Here is a 19446-nt window from a genome sequence, read left to right as displayed (position 1 = left end):
CTGCATAAACATAATGAGACCTTAATCAGATTTTGGTGTTACTTAAAAATATGTGCTCATTAAGATAAATTCCCTGGGGAGGTTTTTCATTGTCCTACCTTAAATAGTTCCCCAGCATAGCTGTCATCCACCTCAATGTTGAGCTGCCTCAGGAAGTGCTTCAGCTCTTTTAACGTCATTTTGTTGTCTTTGTTCTTATCTGCTTTCCGCATGCAGTTGATGATCCAGCTGGTTTTAGATGTAAGGCTTTTGTTTACAACAGAACAATACCAAAGAAACACCTATGCAGAGAAGCTCGGTTTCTAAAGAACTTACAACATATAATACATAGATTCAAAAAAGCTGTGAGGTAGATAAATCATGATTAAAGCATTTTGAAGTTCATGGCTGGTGCTAGAGAATAGTGGACAGTGGAAATAGTGGACACTAGTGTTTTGCACAGATCAAAGCTTTAAACTGGTTTCATTTTCACAAAAAAGGATAAATAGAGAAATTAAGCCTCAAGCTCTAAATCTTGATCTAGTCTCTAAACATCAGATGAAAAAAAGGATAAGTTAAGTATGTAATTAGAGTTCATTCAAAGTAGTTTTGGTTTAGAAGAAAAACAGCAGATGTCACCCAGTTGGGGAAAAAAATCCTTCTTGTAAATCTAAACTGAAAAAGATCCCTGAATATCTGATGCTTTTCAAGTGACTGACTTTTTTTTGGCACGCATCCATCTATTTCTCCCTATGAGCTACGACGTCTTGTTTTTACTTCCACTTTTGACTTAGAAAAAGAGAAAAAATTTAGAGCTACAACAACTGACTTCAATGATTTGATTTAAAAAAAATTCAGAGTCCATCCTTTTTATAAAATAATGACTCGACAATAATTGGATCCTCATATTTTTGCTCATGGAATAAAAAGGTATAAAACATATCCTCATTAAGGATACTGTTCACTCTTCTGTTTCTTGTTGAGGTTGCGCATGTTATTGACGACCTTCTCCAGGCTGCTGACCCACCGGTGGGCCTCCTCCTTGGAAGATGCCATGAAGTCAAGGTTCTTATCACGTCCCTTGAATATGATAGAGAAGCACTTCTCGTCTTCGCTGGGGTCAGTGTATTTTTCTAATCCCTCAGACTGGCGGCCCTTGCGCACAGATTCAATGTCATCGATGAGGACTGTTTGGAGAAAACAGGACATACAGTATTATTAGGATCTGGATTAAGAAGCATGACTGTTTAATAATAACTACCCGATTTTATTCATCAGTCTAACTTTTAAATATACATCAAGTGAGCAGATTGAGACTTTAAATGGAATCTGCATGTGTGGAGAAATTGTTTATAAAGCTTTTAGGGCTTTTGGTAAAACTACAGAAAAGTTGAACAGATTGCTTTATTCTTAAGCATTTTGAACCTTTGAGTCATTGTTATCTTTTAATGTACAGCCCTTCCTTCAACATGTTATCATGCAGACATACTACATGTTCCTTTTGATACAACATAATTGTTTTGATATCTTATCCACTGATAAGGCTTCTGCTTTTATGAGGGAGGTCCCTTGTTTAGCCTATCACACGTCCTTGAAAGCAACCACATTGTTCTGAAAAGACTTAGCCCACCTCAATGTGGGATTTTTTTTTTTAGACAAATAGAGAGTATGGACAGTATTACATAGGGAGAAAACTAACAATAACCAAAAAGACATTATGCAAAGAAAGGCCCTAAAAATATATATTTTGTGGCCAATACTTTTTATTATGCTATTTCTACCAGTAATATCTGTTGCTGCAATCAATAGTCAAATTATCAGATCATTCACAAACCAACTATAAACTCATTGCAGCTCTGGCATTGCTATTTGAAAGCATCATCTAGTGTTACTAAAAATAATAAAATAGAATATTGTGTGTTTTATTTTGAGTAAGTAGTAGTCAAGTTCCACTGCTCTTCCTTATAGCCCACTCATTGAAACCTTAGCCTTCTGTCTTTTCTGTCAAAAATTCCTTGTTGACATCACTATAAGAAATTTAGCTCAGTTGAGCTGCTTTTTTTTTTTTTTTTTACGTTCATAACATCATGTTGCTGTCAAGGTTAAAAAAGACCAACCCTTCTGTCACGCTAATCCGGGTCGTGAGGGGTGCTGATCTCCAGCTGTGTACGGGCATGAGGTGGGGTACACCCTGGACAGGTCAGCAAGGCAACACAGAGACAAACAGGACAGACAACTATTCACACACACACTCACACCTAAGGACAATTTAGAGAAACCAATTAACCTAACAGTAAGGTACGCCACTGAGCAGCCCTCAGTCATCTTCCATGTTTGTTTAATTAAGCAAATGCAGTTAAAGTACTTAGACAATTAGGAGATGTATCTGTCTGTCTAAAAAAAAAAACACATCTCTTGGTTAATGTATCATAATGACCCTGGATTAATGCAAAATACAGCTATTTATTGACTTTACTTTTTGTATTGTCCTACTGCCAAGCATGTGGAACACAAGGGCACATAAAAATAGCACAACAGCCATTTTTTTTCTGGCTGAAAATGCTTTGATTTATCATCCCACAATGTAAAACAGAGAGCATGCACTGAAGGTCTCTGCTTATGCAATCTGTTTCGTGCATACTTTAGAGGCCAGTTCTTTTGTTTAGGAGCTTAATGTACGGAAGAGGACACACCAACGGACATATTGTCATCACACTAAGTAGCAACAATCAAGATCAAATCAATTACAACTTAAAGCTCAGTTACAATGTCAACTGAGGTTTTAACATACGTCACAAATCTAAATTATCTTAAGGACAAGGGTTTTTTTAATAGTCTTAGATGTTTTCTTAATTGAAAAAAATTCAAATATCAAGTGAAATCAGAGGAAGCTCACTCGAATATTAAGGTGGAAAAATCTGAAGAGTAATCCCCTCAAGTCTCATGTCTACATTTCGTGTGAAAAAGTAGGTTTTTGACTTAAGGGGTTGAAGGTTTAGTTCACTGATATAGGAAGCAGTACGATTACATAGTGACCACATAGTGTAAGTCAAGCTTTCAAAGCGAATTACATTCAGTATAGAAGATTTTATTCATTCATGTAAATGAGTTAAACACCTCATAAATGTGTTGGTATTTAGCAGCTAACACAGTTTAAAAAGCTGAAATGAAGGTATATAAAAACAGATTTACTGGAAATTTAAGTTAATAAGGTGTTATTATGGTTATTGTGGTGAACATTGTTGTTATTGGTATTGTTATCAATAACAATAATAACACAGTTAGCAGTAGTATTGTAATGATAATGATTGCTTTATTAGACTTAGACTTTGACAGACTTTATTGTCATTTTGTACACATAGTGTATACAAAAAGAAATTACATTCAGTGCAGCTGTCAAGACATTTTAATTTTTTAAAGTGCAGCAGTGATAAATGTAAACACACGACTGTATATTAGTTACAGTTTCCAAAATTCCGGGTCTTTTTTGTTTTTTGTTTGTTCTTTTTATAACCCAATTTTATACAACATTCAGCCGTCTAATGGCAGTTGGGAAGAAACTGCTGTGGAATCTGCTGGACAAGCATCAAATGCTTCAAAGTCTCTTTCCAGAGGGCAGCAGGGAGAATATTCCTGCTATGAAGTGAAAACTGGTGTCAATGTTGTTATTAAAATGTTATTATTAATGTGTTATTATTAAATGATAAATAGTTGTATTATCACTAATTACATTTGTTGTTATGGATGTTGGTTATAACATTATGTAATAATTTTATATAGAGTAATTTCTAAATTTGTGCAACGAAGGATTGGGATTAAATATGCATTGTCTTCTTCCTCCTTTTGAACAAAGACTTTCTTCTTCAATTGTATATTTTCTCCTTCTGTTTCGTCTTTGTTTTGATTATTGTTTTATAATCAAATAAAAGTCGTAATAAAAAAAAAAAGTAATCCATGTATCTCAGGGGTGTGGTGAGGACACAGGCTGATTCATCATTAGCCAATCCTTAAAACAGGTAAGATAGGAGAACCTCCCATTCAAGCAAAGAAGATGTGCTTTGATCCTCATAAGTCAGGAAGCAACAACAAGAGAGATGCTACTACCCCAATCTTCAGTCAATACAAAAAATTAATTAATAAAATTAATGAAACAATGTTTTGGACCCATATTTAGCTCTTTACCACACAGTTCAGGAAGTTAAATAACTTAAGGCTAAAAAAAAGATATTACAAGAAAATCTTTGAGAGCTGCGCTATGCTGTGGTATTGAAAGATTGCTCCTCTTTTTTTTTTTCTTTTTTCTGTTTTTTACAAATTTTTCCTATCTGTTCCAGGGTCCCTAACTGCTGCACAATCTTGAAAATAAAACCTTACCTTTAGCTCCATGCTAAACTGATTCTGCTCGATTTCATTTCTACAATATAAATTATCTTGAATATGTCACTAAATAAAGCAGACATATTTGATATTGAGTCTAAATATTCCTGTTTATAGTAACACTATTGAGTGTGATGATCTTAATCTCACTTTATGATGGGAAAGAAAAAAAAATCATTCATGTAAGGCAGAAATTGGAAAATATCTTGTGTCTTATTGGATTAATGTTCACTTTTCGATAGCAAGATTAATTGTATCCCGCCCCACAAATATTGAAGCAAATGTAAAGCAAGGTAAGTCATAAAGGCTCTCGAAGGCTCACTGCTCATCACTGCACTCATCATTGGCTTATAGGTCACTAAGCCTCCATGTGACTGTTAGATGGTGTCATCTTTTGTATGAAACAAAGGTAGAATATGTGCTAACGCAGATACCAAATTTTAATTATGGTAGCAGAGGTGTGATGCTGCAAGTCCAATTATCTTCCAAAAGCCATGTGAAAAGTGTATGACTATACAAACTCTTTGGAATGCAAGGAGATTTAAAATAAAAGTCATCTCTGGGTCTTTCAGCATTATCATGAGCCAAAACATTTAGCCAAATAACACAGAAAAGGGTTAATCGGACAGTACATTGACAATTTTTATTAACGCACCCAAAAATTTAACTCAAGTAAAAGTAGCACTATTTTATCACTTTCATTGATTAGTCAAGAAATTACGCAAGTAGAAGTAAAAACGTATTTGGTATAAAGGCTACTTGAGTGCTAAGTAACTGTTGGATAATAAAATCAGATTTAATGTCTATGAATTATGCTTGCAAACAGACTTTATGTGCAAGTTCTGGCATTTTAAAGACTCAAATGCCTCAAGAATATAAATAATAGTCATGAATATAAAAGAACAAATTGACATAAAACTAATCCTTACAACGAGAACTGTGCACATGTTAGGGCGGGATAACAAGCTGCCACTGTTCTACTGTTTATTGACTGTTTATCTGACTTTGGAATAGTTCAAATTACTCACAGAGGACAGAGTAATCAGAGTTACTCAAGTAGGAGTAGCGATACAAAATGATTATTTGTTTAGTTACTGTACCACAGTTGTTTCATGTTAGCTGGGTAGGACATGAACAATTGTGTAAAAGTAACTAAATATGATTAAGTAAATGCCAAAAGTGGTTGCATTATTTTTTTCAATGTACAATCATATTACTAGATAGGTTTTTTTCTTTTGTAAGATTTACATCTTTATTTTTTCTTTCACTCTCTTACTAACATGACATTATCACTGGAATGTTAACAGGGTTTTCATGCAGAAAGATTCTAAAGCATGCATAGAAAAAACCCTGTTTCGAAATGTGGTTAAAAACAACAGGTGCTTTGCAGACATCCTCCCACAACTTCTACACAAGTACAGGGTGACAGTGAAATACATTGCTTCCCTCAGTCAACAAGTGAATGCGTGTTAAGAGTAAATTATAAAACAGTAAAAACTAAAAATGGTCAAAGCAGCAACAAAAGAACCACCAGACCAGTTTGTGGTTTCCTTGTTGTTCTAAGCTCAGACTGGACTGTGAGAGAATATGAGCCTCACTATCAACAGGAAGGAAGGGAAACCTGAGCTACCAAATATCTAGATATGCACATTCTGACAGAAATCAAAGAAAAATAACTGAAACAGGGTCACGATACGCACTATATTCCTGTGACCATTGCCCCAACCATAGCAGATGTGTGAGCTGTTTTCACTCCACCACCAACATTTTTTTATATATTTGCCTTAGAAATTTGTGGGACATATCCATGTGTGTGCTTATGTGTTATGAAGCAAGAAGCTATTGTTTTAAATCTGGAAGAATGCCCTTGGTGTACACAATAACAGTCACAGGGTGTGAAGCCGGAGCGGAAGAGAGATTTGCTGGCCAAGGTAATGACATTTAGCAAGATCATTTTGTCAATCTCGAACACAAAATAAGATGAAACTCACAGGTTTTTTCTCGTTTGAAGAGTTTCTCGGATGGGTACCACAAGGTCCTACAGTCTTCCATCAGCTTAAAGAAGCGGCCCCTTTGCCAGGATTTGGAACGAACCTTGATGAGCTCGCCACCAGCCAGCAGGAAATTAAGGTCCGCATCCCCTTCCAGACCTGGAAGATAAGCGACAGAAGATTGATATACAGAATTCTGATTTACTTGTCGGCCACATTAAACAAGAAAATGTAAAAAAATAAACCGGAGAAGCAAAAACTATATATATCTCTAAGGTTATTCTGCATAAGAATTTAGCATAATGATTTCCACTAAGATAATAAGATCTGCCAAGACAACAGAATTTATTTCCACATCGGTCATCTACCTCAGTGTTTCCCAAAATTTTTTTACTTCTGTACCCCTTTGGGCATCTTGTATTACCATGAGTACCACCCTCAGTAAAAGTTTTGATGATTGTCCAAAAGTGGATAGGGCAATAACTGAAATAAAGACTATTTAATCTAATCTTTTAATCTGAGCATTTGATTTTTATAATTTAATGTTTTCCATCTGGAAAACAAAACAAAAAAAAACATAAATATGTTGCCTTGAAGTTAATAAGGATTCTAAATAAATACAAAATAAAATCCTATTATAAACCTGTATTTACAAAACTGAAGCTCCTCTGAATAAATACATTTAAACTTGATGAATTGGGAACAATATACAGAACAAAACCTATAGTCAGATTGACTTAATTAGTTTTATTTTGTGTTCATCAAGACACCTGAGCTGCTTCTATGAGCTCCGAGGGCTTAGTGTGAAGAACAGCTGATACCAGGCCGTTCTCTACATCCAGTCTGTCACTCTGCTTGGTTTGGATGTTTGTTACAGCTCAAGATGAACCCAAACACATAAGAAAACATACAACTTATTTTTCAATTGGATGTTCACAAAGCAAAATAGATCCCAGATCTATTTCATTTTACTACCTAAGAAATAAAATATTTTCATGTACTAGTTGCAATTCACTAGCGGACCACTAGGGGTACGTGTACCCCCAGTTTGGAAACACTGATCTACCAAAATGCCAGGGGTATCAATCTGCCTTTCTACCAATGGGGATTTCTCATTGAAAATTAGGGAGACTTAACCTCCCATGTAAATTTCACAAAATCATTTGGTAAAATATACAAAGACAAACTTCATGAATGTAGTCATTAAATATGCCCTAAAATGCACCTGAAATCATTAGTATGTTCCACATTAATCCTCTTTACTCTGCTCTCGGAAGGGGTCTCCCTTCCACTCTGGAGCAGCAGGATGCTGCCCATCAGCCTGTATGAGAAATCCCTGTTGAGATTTGAGCCTCCGTCTAGCAGATTATTAGATATTTTGGATAACATGCCAAAAAGATGTCACTGCCTGTGAGGCTAAACCTCTCAGGCTGTCTACGAAACAGGGGTGGGTCGTACTTAAGGATAACATTGGCCAGACAGCGAGGAGGCTTTTCTCATGAGTTGAAAAGGAAAAATTATAATTCTGTCAGAACATCTTGTGCTGAACTCTTAACATGATTTCTGGAGTTTATTATTTTAAAACGCTTCACAACAGCTATATTCACCTGTTTTAGTGATGTGTTCTATATCTTTCAACATTTATTAATGCAATTTGTGATGTTTGGACTTAATTAACACCACTGATCCTCCCTTGTTTCAGCAAGCAGCAGCCACCACTGCTTTCTGCCAGATTGCAATATAATCCATCATTTACTCTTCAAAAACTGGACGTCTAAAGGCATTTCTGCACAGCTTTCATCCAAAAAAGTGGTCCATAGTTGTGAAAAAAGTTCAAGGGATACTCCACAATACTTTTGCAAGGCACACTTTACTAGTCCTATTTCTTCTTCTCTCCTAATAAAGTATTCAGCATTTCCTTAAGCTTTCATTTCATTTTACATGATAATCTCCACCACTATACCACAAGGTTCCTTTTGTAAAACTATTCTTAAAACAACTAGTAACGTAAGTGTGTAAGTGACACTTGGTAAAGTCCACTTTACCGAAAGTACTGCGTGTAATATGGAAAGCTTAACCACAGTTCTGGTGTCCCTAGAGCTCAGACAGTAAGAGCAGGAGTACAGAGCAAAGGACCAGGCAGAGAGCCCCAGAGCTGGGGCAGAGGCAGAAGGCAATATCTAGCTCTAGTGGAGGAATGATAAATAATTTAATGCTCCTTCTCAGGAGTTCATTCAAAAAGCTTTTTAAGAGCCACCAACAAACCTCTAAAGAGCATTTCTTATTTTAGTTTGCTTCAACATTAAGTTCTCTAACTCTGTGATATAAATTGATTTTTTTTTTTTTTTATGCTTAGTATTCAATGTGCTCTTCGACGTTCCTCACAACCACATCCACCCCTGATTGGTGGATGTGTCAGGAAATTATGGAAAATGTTCAGATTTTAACTCTAGCAAAATTCCCTTTGCGTCCACCTCAGGTATTGACCTTAATTGCACCATTTGCATCATTAGAGACGATGTCCAGCCAGTCAGAGTCAGAGAAATAGGACTACACCGAAAAACAGGCAAACATCTATAAACAAAGGTGTTGATGGCAGCAGCACAGCTGATATTTCTCTCCAGGGTGGTGTCTGGCTGTGTTGGGCAAACAATATAGTAAAGAGAATTGGTCCTAGCACTGATCCCTGTGGTACTCCACAGGTAACCCTCGAGCATGAGGAAGATTTGTCATTAACGTAAACAAACTGGAATCGATGAGGAGGAGAGGAGTGCTAATTATCTTATTTTTAATAAAATCAATCTTATTTATAAAGAATCACATAAAATTATTACTGCTAAGAGCAGGTGGTATGGATGGTTCAACAGAGCTATGGCTCTGGGTGAGTTTGGCAATTGTATCAAAAGATATCTAGGATTATTCTTATTCTCCTCTATTAATGAGGAGAAATATGCTTCTCTTGCTTTACAAAGGGTCCTATTATACAGAAGTAAACAATTTTTCCAGACTTGGTAGGATTCCCAAAGGCCTGTGGAGTGCAATTTTATCTCCAGTTTCCTAGCATTTTGCTTCAGATTGTGGAGCTCTGCATTAAGCCAGGGAGCCAGCTTTCTATTTTGAAAGTGTTTCTTTTTCAAAGGGGCTGCATTGTTTAAGGCAGTACCAGAGAGCTAGCAACAAAATCATCAACCTGTGAAGGGGAATAAATGAAACTTTTGCCCACTGCAACACGACTCAGCAAAACAGAGGACAGAGAAAGTGAAACAGATTCTTTAAAATTTATACCTGCACTATCTAATAATGATCTGCTAAGGTGAAACCTTCTTTTGGGGGATGTATCTCTGTTAAAGCAATCCTGATGTTATTAAAAAGTGGTCAGAGAGGACAGGGTTGTGAGGAAATACTGTTATTTCTTCACATTCTATGCCGTATGTCAGCACAAGGTCCAAAGTATGAAGATGAGAATGTGTGGGACTATTCATATTTTGAACAAAGGGCCCCCATTGGCCCCTGTCAAGAACTGCCCATGCCTATCAGTTCTGTGTCCTTAAAGGCTTCGGCATCTGGAACTCTCTGTGCGGCAAACGCCGCGTCTTGTCAGCTGACTGTCTGGTAACAACCTCATTCTCTGGGCACTAACTGAAGTCTAAACCAGGTTAGAGACTCACGTGTTCAGATCACCCTCCATCAGGTTTTTCGTAGTCACTAACCTGTGTTTCCTCTCATCAGAGTTACTTGCATCAGATGCCCTTCACCACTGCTGCTGCAGATCCACAAGCTGTTTTTTACTGATTGTTTTATATGGAGTGTTCTGGATATGTAAAAGAACGGCTGCTTGAAGATGCAGTGTGTTTGTTTAGAATTTATAAAAACTGCTTGCAAAAGCCAGAGACTACTTTCAAAGGATTTAACCATCAGGGTTTCTTCTCTATAAGGCGAAGAAATTGTGGATTGCACAACAAATGCTTAAGTAAATAACTCACTGTGGATAACATGAAATTAGTATTTACACTAAGCACGTCAAGCATGCACTAGATGCAATTTAAGCACATTGTACAGTAACTCAGCATAAGTGACCTATTTTATACAGAATCAAAAATTATACATTACAGAATGTTAAGGCGGTAGCTTTTCAAACTTTCTGTGGCAGATAGCTGTGATTCCACCCTAAAGCAAGCTTGTTTTAAAACAGGAACAAGTAGAGATTTAGTTTTAGCTGCCTACTTTGTTGTTTTTCTTCCACTCTATAACAATATGACAACCAGAAAAGTTGTTCATAGCTGTAATTTGAACAAAGGGATAGCTCAGATTTTTTTAACTGTGAGGCTTTGTGAATCATTCTGTGAAATTACCACCTTAAACTTAATCTGTTTAGAAACTTTACATAAAAATTTCTAAGAGCACATTAGCTAGTCAAAATTTCATGCTGATATTTTAATGTCTTTTTTTTTTTTTTTTTGCTTTCTACCACACAATGTGGGTCTCTTCTGAGCTATAACAATGTGATGCAATACATTTTGTAACATGTATCAGAATAAGCCTTAAGACAGTGAGCAAGAGCCAGAGGCGTTGCATGAAGCCATGATAACACTGGGAAAAGCTTTCTAAGCTTTTTTATGGTTGGGCCTTCGATCTGCAAGGGAACTTAAAACAATAAATTTTTAACAATGTTTCTACAGCATAGAATGGGAAATTGTACGGCTAGCTAATGAGACCCCAGCATTGAAGTAGAAAACACTCTATATAAGTGGGAACTTTATCAGAAAACATTTCATGACAGGCCTTGTCCCACAAGTTTTACCACAGGCACTTAGAGGGGATATATTAGTCTCTGATTTCTCTGGAAGCATAAAGAACTTGGTTTCAACATATCCGCCCCTGGGCATGGCTTTCTTTTAGTTTACAGATGACAGCGATGTGGAGGAGCTTGTTTTATTATTCTAGGAAAGCAACAAAAGATCCAGAATTCAAGGAAAACACTACAAGTCATATGCATTTTTTTTTTTTTGTTAAAGCTGAGTAATCAGTTTCAAATGGAGAGCCTGATAGATCCAGTTCACTTTTTAAACCGTGTGAGGCAAGTTAGGGCAAGATGCTTTGGAGAACAGATGGCTGATTTTTAATTATTTCCTGAGAAATAATAACCCGCTCTATGCTACATTTTGATTTTTACTTTTGAACTTGGTCAAGACCAGCATAAGCATGTTTATTACAGGAACTATTTACCCACAACACCTTAAAAAAGTAATCATCTTTGTGCTTTGGTAAAACATCAAACCTTTAATACAGCAATATAGATCAGTGTATAATTGTGAAGTGGAAGAAGTATGGGTTTTAAACCTTTTTATAATAAAGATTTGAAAAATGTAATAAGCCCTCATCAGCCATTTTACTCTGCTATCCCAAAATTAATTTCCAGTGCAAGCAACTGTTTTTACTGGATGAGTTGCAGGGATCCACAGCTCAACTAGGAAAATATGTTGACAGGAAAAAGACATTTTTCCAAACTTTGAGTGGCAAGAAGCAAAAGCAGCTGATAAAAAAAGGAAACATAAGTTCCAATTGCTTTTATTCTATGAGCTATGTAGGAAGAAAGTCAAAATAATAAAAGCTAGCAAAATGCATAGGAATCTTGTGATTGTTGCTGGGGGTCTCAAGCAGCAAAACCCCTCATTTACAGTGATAATTTCTAGAGAAGGGGTGAACTTAAAGGGGAACGCCGTTTTTTTTTTTTACATTGGGCCCTTGATTTTACGTTATTACATCATGTTCTACTCACCCATATGAGTTTTGTGTCATTTGGAGCTGTTCTGAAGATATTCTGTTAGGTTATATTCAAGTAACGTCTTCCTATGGGCAATGAGTTGAAGGCACAAACTAAACTGTTCATAATTTACTCTTTATGGTACGCCAGCATTCATAACATGTAGACGAATCACTGTCCCCCAGACATCCGGGGTTATATTTTTCATATCTATATGTTTTAAAAACAATGCGGAGTGTGTATGACATCATCCGCGCGCCGGACTGGAGTTGTAACAGGCAGCCCGGGCCACAGGCGGCTACGCTCTACTCCTTCTATTCATTCGGCTAGCTAATCTGAATAGTTCAATTCCATTTGGAGAGCGAGATCATCTGTGGTAGTAGCACTAGACATCTTCCAGGCATGTGAGTAAAACTAGCTGCAGTTCAGCGGACAGGATATATAAATGGTAGCCGGCGCGCGCTGATGACGTCATACACACAGCGCTTTGTTTTTAAAACTTATAAATATAAAAAATATAACCGTCTGGGGGACAGTGATTCGTCTACATGTTATGAATGCTGAAGTACCATAAAGAATAAATTGTGAACAGTTTAGTTTGTGCCTTCAACTCGTTGCCCATAGGAAGACGTTACTTGGATATAACCTAACGGAATATCTTCAGAACAGCTCCAAATGACACAAAATATGGGTGAGTAGAACATGATGTAATAACGTAAAAAAAAAAACAGCGTTCACCTTTAAACCACATTAATTAATTAAAATGTCCTAGTCAAATTCTTGACATAAATGTAATAAAAAAACTGTAATTTAAAAAATCTGTAATTTAAAAGTTGCCCATGTGGGCAATCAAAGTTATTTTTTAAGTATATATTATAGTAATTATAGTGTATAGTAGTCAAAATGTAACATTTAATCATCCTTTGATCTGATTTTGTTTCCCTCTGTTTTGCCAAAGATGTTAGCAAATTCATAACAGGATGACGACGATGCAAGACTTTATAATTTTACCTACAGTATTGTTGCCTTCATAAGCCAGAACTTTATTCTTCTATTTGTGCTTGAGCTCCATTTGTTCCCACATAAATCTCAGCAAATACAAATACCTATCAGCTATTCATAAATGCTTTAAGGTTCAACCAGTTAAACTTCTTTCCAAGATCCCACCAAATTTTAAGTGCATATTAAATCACTTTGGTGGTGATGTTTTTAACAGGAAGAGAATCCCAAATCCTATTCTAGTTAACACCTTGTACTATCTGCAGTCAGCTCTGAATGCACAGAGATTTAAAAAAAAAAAAAAACAGCCACAGCAGCATGCGGGATATATAAGTGTAATCTTTCATTCCTTTATTTTCTTTTCTTAGATTCATGTTGGATTGTTTTGTTTTCCTCTTTTTGGCACTGGCAATTAAAAGCCTTTAACTCTTTAGAAGTGTTTTTCTGAGGAAGAAAAATGTCTTGTTTCTATGTAAACAGGGACAGACACTTAAGATTGGCAGTTTACATTAGATTTAAAGTCGTCAAACATCTATGTAAGTTGAAAAAAGTAAGGTGGAGGTAATGGCAACAACACATAGGATTGGGACACTAAACTGTGACAGCAGCAGTAGCCTATGTCATGTGTAGGTTGGTCTGCTATGAGAGGCAAAAATGCACCGCTCCAGGCAATGAAGGCAATTTGCATACATGTGCGTTAGGTCAACATAACAAACTCAGATGTGGTCACAGTTGGTTACTGATAAGAACAAAATAGACAATCCAAGTTCTTCAAACTCAGCTTTAGAGTAGGATCGGGTTGTGTTTATGTTTTCAGCAGCGCGCGGCGCAGTCTGCGCTATTTTGCGTCAGATGGATCTTTAATAAAAGCGCACTTACCCAGGCGTTTCCCATTTTCCTGCTCTACTTTTTTCAAGTTCTCCCGAGACAAATGCTTCTCCAGTTCCGTCCTGATCGGACGTGAACAGAAGCAAGACATCGTGGAGTGAAAGGCCACTCGGTGTGAAGAAGCAAGGAGCCAAAGTTTTTTTTTTTTTTCTTTTTTTCCCCTCTTTTCTCGCGGGGGCGGGTCTGTGCGTGTATTGCCATGTTATGATAGTCATATAACTGGGGAATGTTTGTTTTTTTAAAGTGATGAAAAAAATATATATTTATTTATTAATTTTTAATTCCTAAAGAGACATTTGACTCTACACCTCTGAAAGCAAGAGGGTTTGTTCTTTCTTAACTTCTACTCTCTAGGAAGTGTTTTTATTTTCTTTACATCAGAGATTCCCTCCTTAGATAAATCAAAACCCTTAAAATAATTTTAATAAAATAAGGTGAGTGTCATTTTTTCTTTCCTCTCAAAACGTTGACAAAATCAAGCCATAGGCAGCATATATGTTTTTTTTAATCACATTCCGCCATGTAGATTTAGAATGGCGCCACCTTGTGGGTCTAACCTAACATTTATTTTAGTTTGGTTTGTGATGATGTTGTCCTATGTACTTTTTCCAAGAACGCATATAAGTCAACAAAAATATAATACGAATACATGAATACAAGCTTTGATGGTCTTTCAATTATATCTTTTCAATTATTTATTAAATAAATATAGTATTGTTATTACAATGGGATTGTGATGTGGGTAAAATTAGGAAATGGAAATAACAGTGAGGCAGTGGGTAGGACTGCTGCCTTGTAGCACGAAGGTTCCTGGTTCGATTCCCAGCCCTGGGTCTTTCTGCATGGAGTTTGCATGTTCTCCCTGTGCATGTGTGGATTCTCTCCTGGTACTCCCACTTCCTCTCACAGTTCAATAAACCTAACAGGCCTGTCCTGATGACCTGTCCAGGCTGTACCCCTCATCTCACCCGTTGACAGGTGGAGATTGGCACCAGCACCCCACGCAACCCCAGCAGGGATAAAGCGTGAGGGAAAATGGATGGGTGGATGGATGGAAATATCTTGTTCTGGGGTGATGCTGAGAAACTAGTCAATGCATTTGTTACTTCAAGGCTAGACTATTGTAACCCAGTCCATTAACTGTAGTTAAAAGCTTTCAGCTGACCCTGCAGCCAGAGTTATAAAGAAAATTAAAAAGATCATATTTCTTCTATTTCAGCTTCTCATGATTTGCTTCCTGCTAAATCCAGAAAAGAGTTTAAACCTCCCTCTGATAATAAGCCCTAAATAACACAACTCCATCTTATATCAGGGATCTAATTGCTCCCTGTGTTGCTAACAAAGCTCCTTTTTATTCATATTTTTATTTGTTATTAGTTTTGTTCATTTCGATTTATTTTACTCACACTTGATTTTTTTCTCTCATTAATTGAAGGGTATGTAAACTTTCAAGCACAACTGTACCATATGCAGGAGACTTGTCATTATTCAGACACTGTCCTAATTGAGATTTAGAGGAGTCAAATTTGTAAGTCATTTTCAATTTAGTGCGTTTTATTTTGTTGCGTAAAGTAAGATATAACTGAATTAAGGAAAATAAAGGACAAACATGACTAATGTATGAAGCCAAAAAGCTCAGTATCAACTCTATCTTGACTATAATACCTCCACAATTACAAAACACAACAGATGCAAGCTGCTACACAGAAATTTTCTTTCCACATTGTGCATGCGTAATCGAGTTAATGATCAGACAATAGGCTATCATATAATTCTTAATACACCAAAGGTGTCTACAATGATATAATCAACTTGAAAAGCAGTTATAACTGTTATACTTATATAAGTAAGGTTTTTAAGATCATATCAATAGATTTATAGCTACTAATGTGTTTTAGGTTTAAATGTAATTTTATACTGTTGCATTTTATAAGGCTAAAAATGTATTCAAATGGTCCCATCAGACCCAGGACTGCATCTTTGGGTCTAGAATTCAAATCTCTTTGGTTTACCTTATAAATCGCTTTTATTTGTTTAGTGTTGAATAATTTTTTTTAGAAAAATATCCAAAATACTAAAAAGGATAAATTTGTGAGATTCTTGAAGTTAATTTGATTTGGGACGACTTCTTTGGATTAAATAACACAAACTCAGAACATTATTCTTCAATATAAATAAATTATGCTGATATATAGCCGCATTTATATATCATACAATAACAGAGTTTATGAAAAAAAAAATCTACCTTAAATATGTTAGGTAAAGCCATCTGATTTATATACATAGTAATTATTATTATTTTAAGAGAAGTTTTATAAAACCTGTTTTAGTTTTTGGAGCTTGGATAATACAGACTAAGCAAATTAGGAACATATTCAAGCAACTGCTCTTATCCTTTGAGTAATACAGATGTTTTACTTTTGAGGCCCCCTGGTGGCCTTATATACGTAAGTTTGCTTTTAATGTCTTACACAAGCTCAGTATACCTACAGGATTAATACTGTTTCTCCATTTTTACAATGATTTGTAACATATTTTAATACTTTACTAAAATTATTTTCACTCGCATATTCTAACAAAAAGGTTGCTTTGGAAAGATATGAAATGGAGAAGAAGCAGAAAATGAATCTCAGAAAAGCATAGATTCTTCAATTTCAAGGCACTGAAAATTGAATTGAAACCAGTCATTTCTTTCAATAATGATGGGGACCACAAATACAAGGAACTATTTTTCTTTTAACTTAACAAATACAGAATCTGCACTTAAAATCATTTTTTAAAATCATGTACAATTTTAACAGACTGTGGCTTGATGATGCTTTTTTTTTCAAACTCACCATGTTTCCCAGCTTTTCCATTGGACTCCATTGTAAGTTTAGACCAAAATAAATCACTATCCACAGCAGAGAAACTCCTGTTTGTCTCACAACACGGGTCTGTCTGTTTTAACGGAAATATTCCAACAGTTTGCTTCGTCTTTGAGGGGAATCTGCTGTTTCCTGCTCTGAGCCAGCCCACACAGCTCACACTTGGTACTAGCCCCAGCCCTGATACTCCACACCCACTGAGGCACCAGTTTGACAAGTCTTCCACAGTCTCTCAGCTCACTTATAATTTCCTTCATGCTCTCCAATGTAGGCTACACCCTCCGAAGGAATTTTATCATCACAGCCTAATAAGAGAAAGTTAAAAATACAGCACAAATTATATTAAGTTAGTGTCAAATTAGTATTTTGATAAAGTTCAAATAATGCAATGTTTTTTTTTTCTATGGCCACTTGTGGTTGTACTGATTCATTTTAAGTGTTGCTTAAAGCACTATTACAGAAGCGCCTTTTTCTTGTTAGTCCTGTACTTCCACCTAACACCTCTTTTGCATAACAACAAGCCATTCATATCAGCAACGCTTTAAAATGTCTGGAATCTTATGCCTTCATAGTGACGTAAACCCACATGTTGTTCATGAAAAAGGTTTATGGCCTTTTGATTATCTGTTTCTTCATGTCTTCAAAAAAGTGTATGGCAAACCATGAAGCAGGGAAAATATGCTTAACAATTCCCCCTTTGAGACACCCACTTCAGTAGCACATGAGCTGATAATCACAATCAAATACTTTGTTTTGGGTTCCTCAGGAATCTTGGGCTATGCAACAAGAGCGGTTGACTATGCTGTGTGTTTGTCAGCGATAAACCAAACTCTTTTCAGAAATGACCCAACTTTTTGCATGAGACCATGTAGGGAATTTGTGACAGACAGTTTGCATGACTCATTTAATCCACAATGTTTAAAAATAAATCAAAGCGTTCAAATACAAGAAGAAAGAGATTCTTATACGGTAGATAGAGCATTTATTTTTTTAGTCTAAGGTTTCAAACTGGAAGTTCTGTCCAGAACTCATATTTGATACAAAAGCCTACTGATTTATTTGGATCACACCTGTGTAGTGGTTTCTCCACCTAATCAACATGTGGGATGGATTTGTTTAGATGTAACAAGATATAAAATGTGTTGGAACCACACCTTTTGCCTGCTGTGTATTGTTTTGTTTTGTTTTTTCCAATTCAGTACTTACAGTACCATTCGGCTCCTCTAACTATTTATTTTCTCTGTACACAGCATGGTTATTTTTGATCCTTAAAGTAGTATAGTGAAAAGAGCTTTGCTAGCCCAAAATTCCTGGTCAGCCAGTCAGAACTGAAGAGGCCTTTTAGAAGAGAGGGGAAGCTAACACACTCATGGAAAAAAAAGAATGTTAAAACCTTGGCCATATCACAATTATCACGTTATATTACACATCCTTCCGCTGTGGAACATTTTTAAAGAATACCTGAAGGCAACCAAGAGTTCAGATGATTTTAAAAGAAAGATAAAGACACAGGTATGAAGTGTGACTGTTAACTATTATAATTTAATATTTTATTTTTATTTATACATACTTTTATTTATTTATTATTATTGCTGTTTAAGCTATTCATAATCACGGCAGGTGCTCTTGTAAATTTTAAGAATTTTGTGCTTTTCTATCCTACATTCTATCATTATGATTATTATGGTTGCTATTAACTTTTGTCCAGTAATGAATCTATTTTATACTTTTTCACACTACCCATTTATCCGTACTCTTATTTTTTATATTTAAATCTGGATCTATAAAAGATAACTTATTGTCTATCGAGATCCTAATCTATTCTGAACATTTCCTTTCTCTACATTTATCAACCTCCTACACTTTATCAAATTAATAGAGCTTTACACAACATTGAGTCAGTCACCTATACACACGCTGATGGTGGTAAACTAAATTATACTGTAGCCACAGTGGCCCTGGGACAGACTGATATAAGAAAAGCTGCCATGCAATCAGCTCTCTGACCACAAATAGTAGGCAAGGCAGCTGAAGTGTACTGCTCAAAAGATAATGTAAACAACAATTTAATTGCAATTCAATGGCTCTATGCACAACTCCACTACTCCCTTAACTTAAGGCAGCTCTTTTATTTCCTGTCTTTTTCTACTAGATGGTCAGGTTTGTCTTACCTCAGTTCATCCAGTAATGAAAGACAGGATACAAAAGAGCTGCGTTAAGCTCAGGAAGTAGTGGAGATGTGCATAGAGCCCATTCAACTCTGTTTATTTATATAGCGCCAACAGAGACAATTTAAGCAGATCATACATGCAGTCAGACTGGCTCAAAGTTTTCTACCTAAGGAAAATCAATTAATTGCAATGACTCATTGACTCGAAAGCAACCCCTTTACACCAAGCATGCATGTAGCGACAGTTGAGAGGGAAAACTCCCTTTTACTTTGAAGAAACCTCCAGCAGAAACAGGCTCAGTGTGAGCGGCCATCTGCCGATCCCCTCTGGGTTTCAAGGAGACGGAAGCATACAGAACAATATAATTGTTATTTAATAAAAGTTCTGTGAAATCAAACTGTCCACTTAGC

General features: G+C 36.1%; 1 protein-coding gene across 2 annotated transcripts in view; it reads right to left on the bottom strand.

Moving 5' to 3' along the window:
* Positions 1-17005, bottom strand: part of plcd1a (phospholipase C, delta 1a) — a 28355-nt gene extending 11350 nt beyond the window's left edge. Inside the window, exons 1-4 of one of the 2 annotated variants that reach the window (XM_038293611.1) lie at positions 16836-17005; positions 6348-6506; positions 938-1166; positions 99-228 (exon numbers count right to left, since the gene is read on the bottom strand). In XM_038293611.1, coding sequence (XP_038149539.1) covers positions 99-228; positions 938-1166; positions 6348-6506; positions 16836-16866 — 549 coding nt within the window. In that variant the 5' untranslated portion in view covers positions 16867-17005. Of the gene's footprint in view, positions 1-98; positions 229-937; positions 1167-6347; positions 6507-13989; positions 14147-16835 lie in introns of those variants that run through there. The other variant, XM_038293610.1, reaches the window with a different exon arrangement.
* Between the last annotated feature and the right edge of the window lie 2441 nt (positions 17006-19446).

Source organism: Cyprinodon tularosa, unplaced genomic scaffold (assembly GCF_016077235.1).
Source record: "Cyprinodon tularosa strain WSP-4 unplaced genomic scaffold, ASM1607723v1 ctg33, whole genome shotgun sequence".
In the NCBI taxonomy this organism is placed as follows: domain Eukaryota; kingdom Metazoa; phylum Chordata; class Actinopteri; order Cyprinodontiformes; family Cyprinodontidae; genus Cyprinodon; species Cyprinodon tularosa.
The sequence above is the reverse complement of the archived record's forward strand: the minus strand, read 5'-3'. Positions and strand labels throughout refer to the sequence as shown.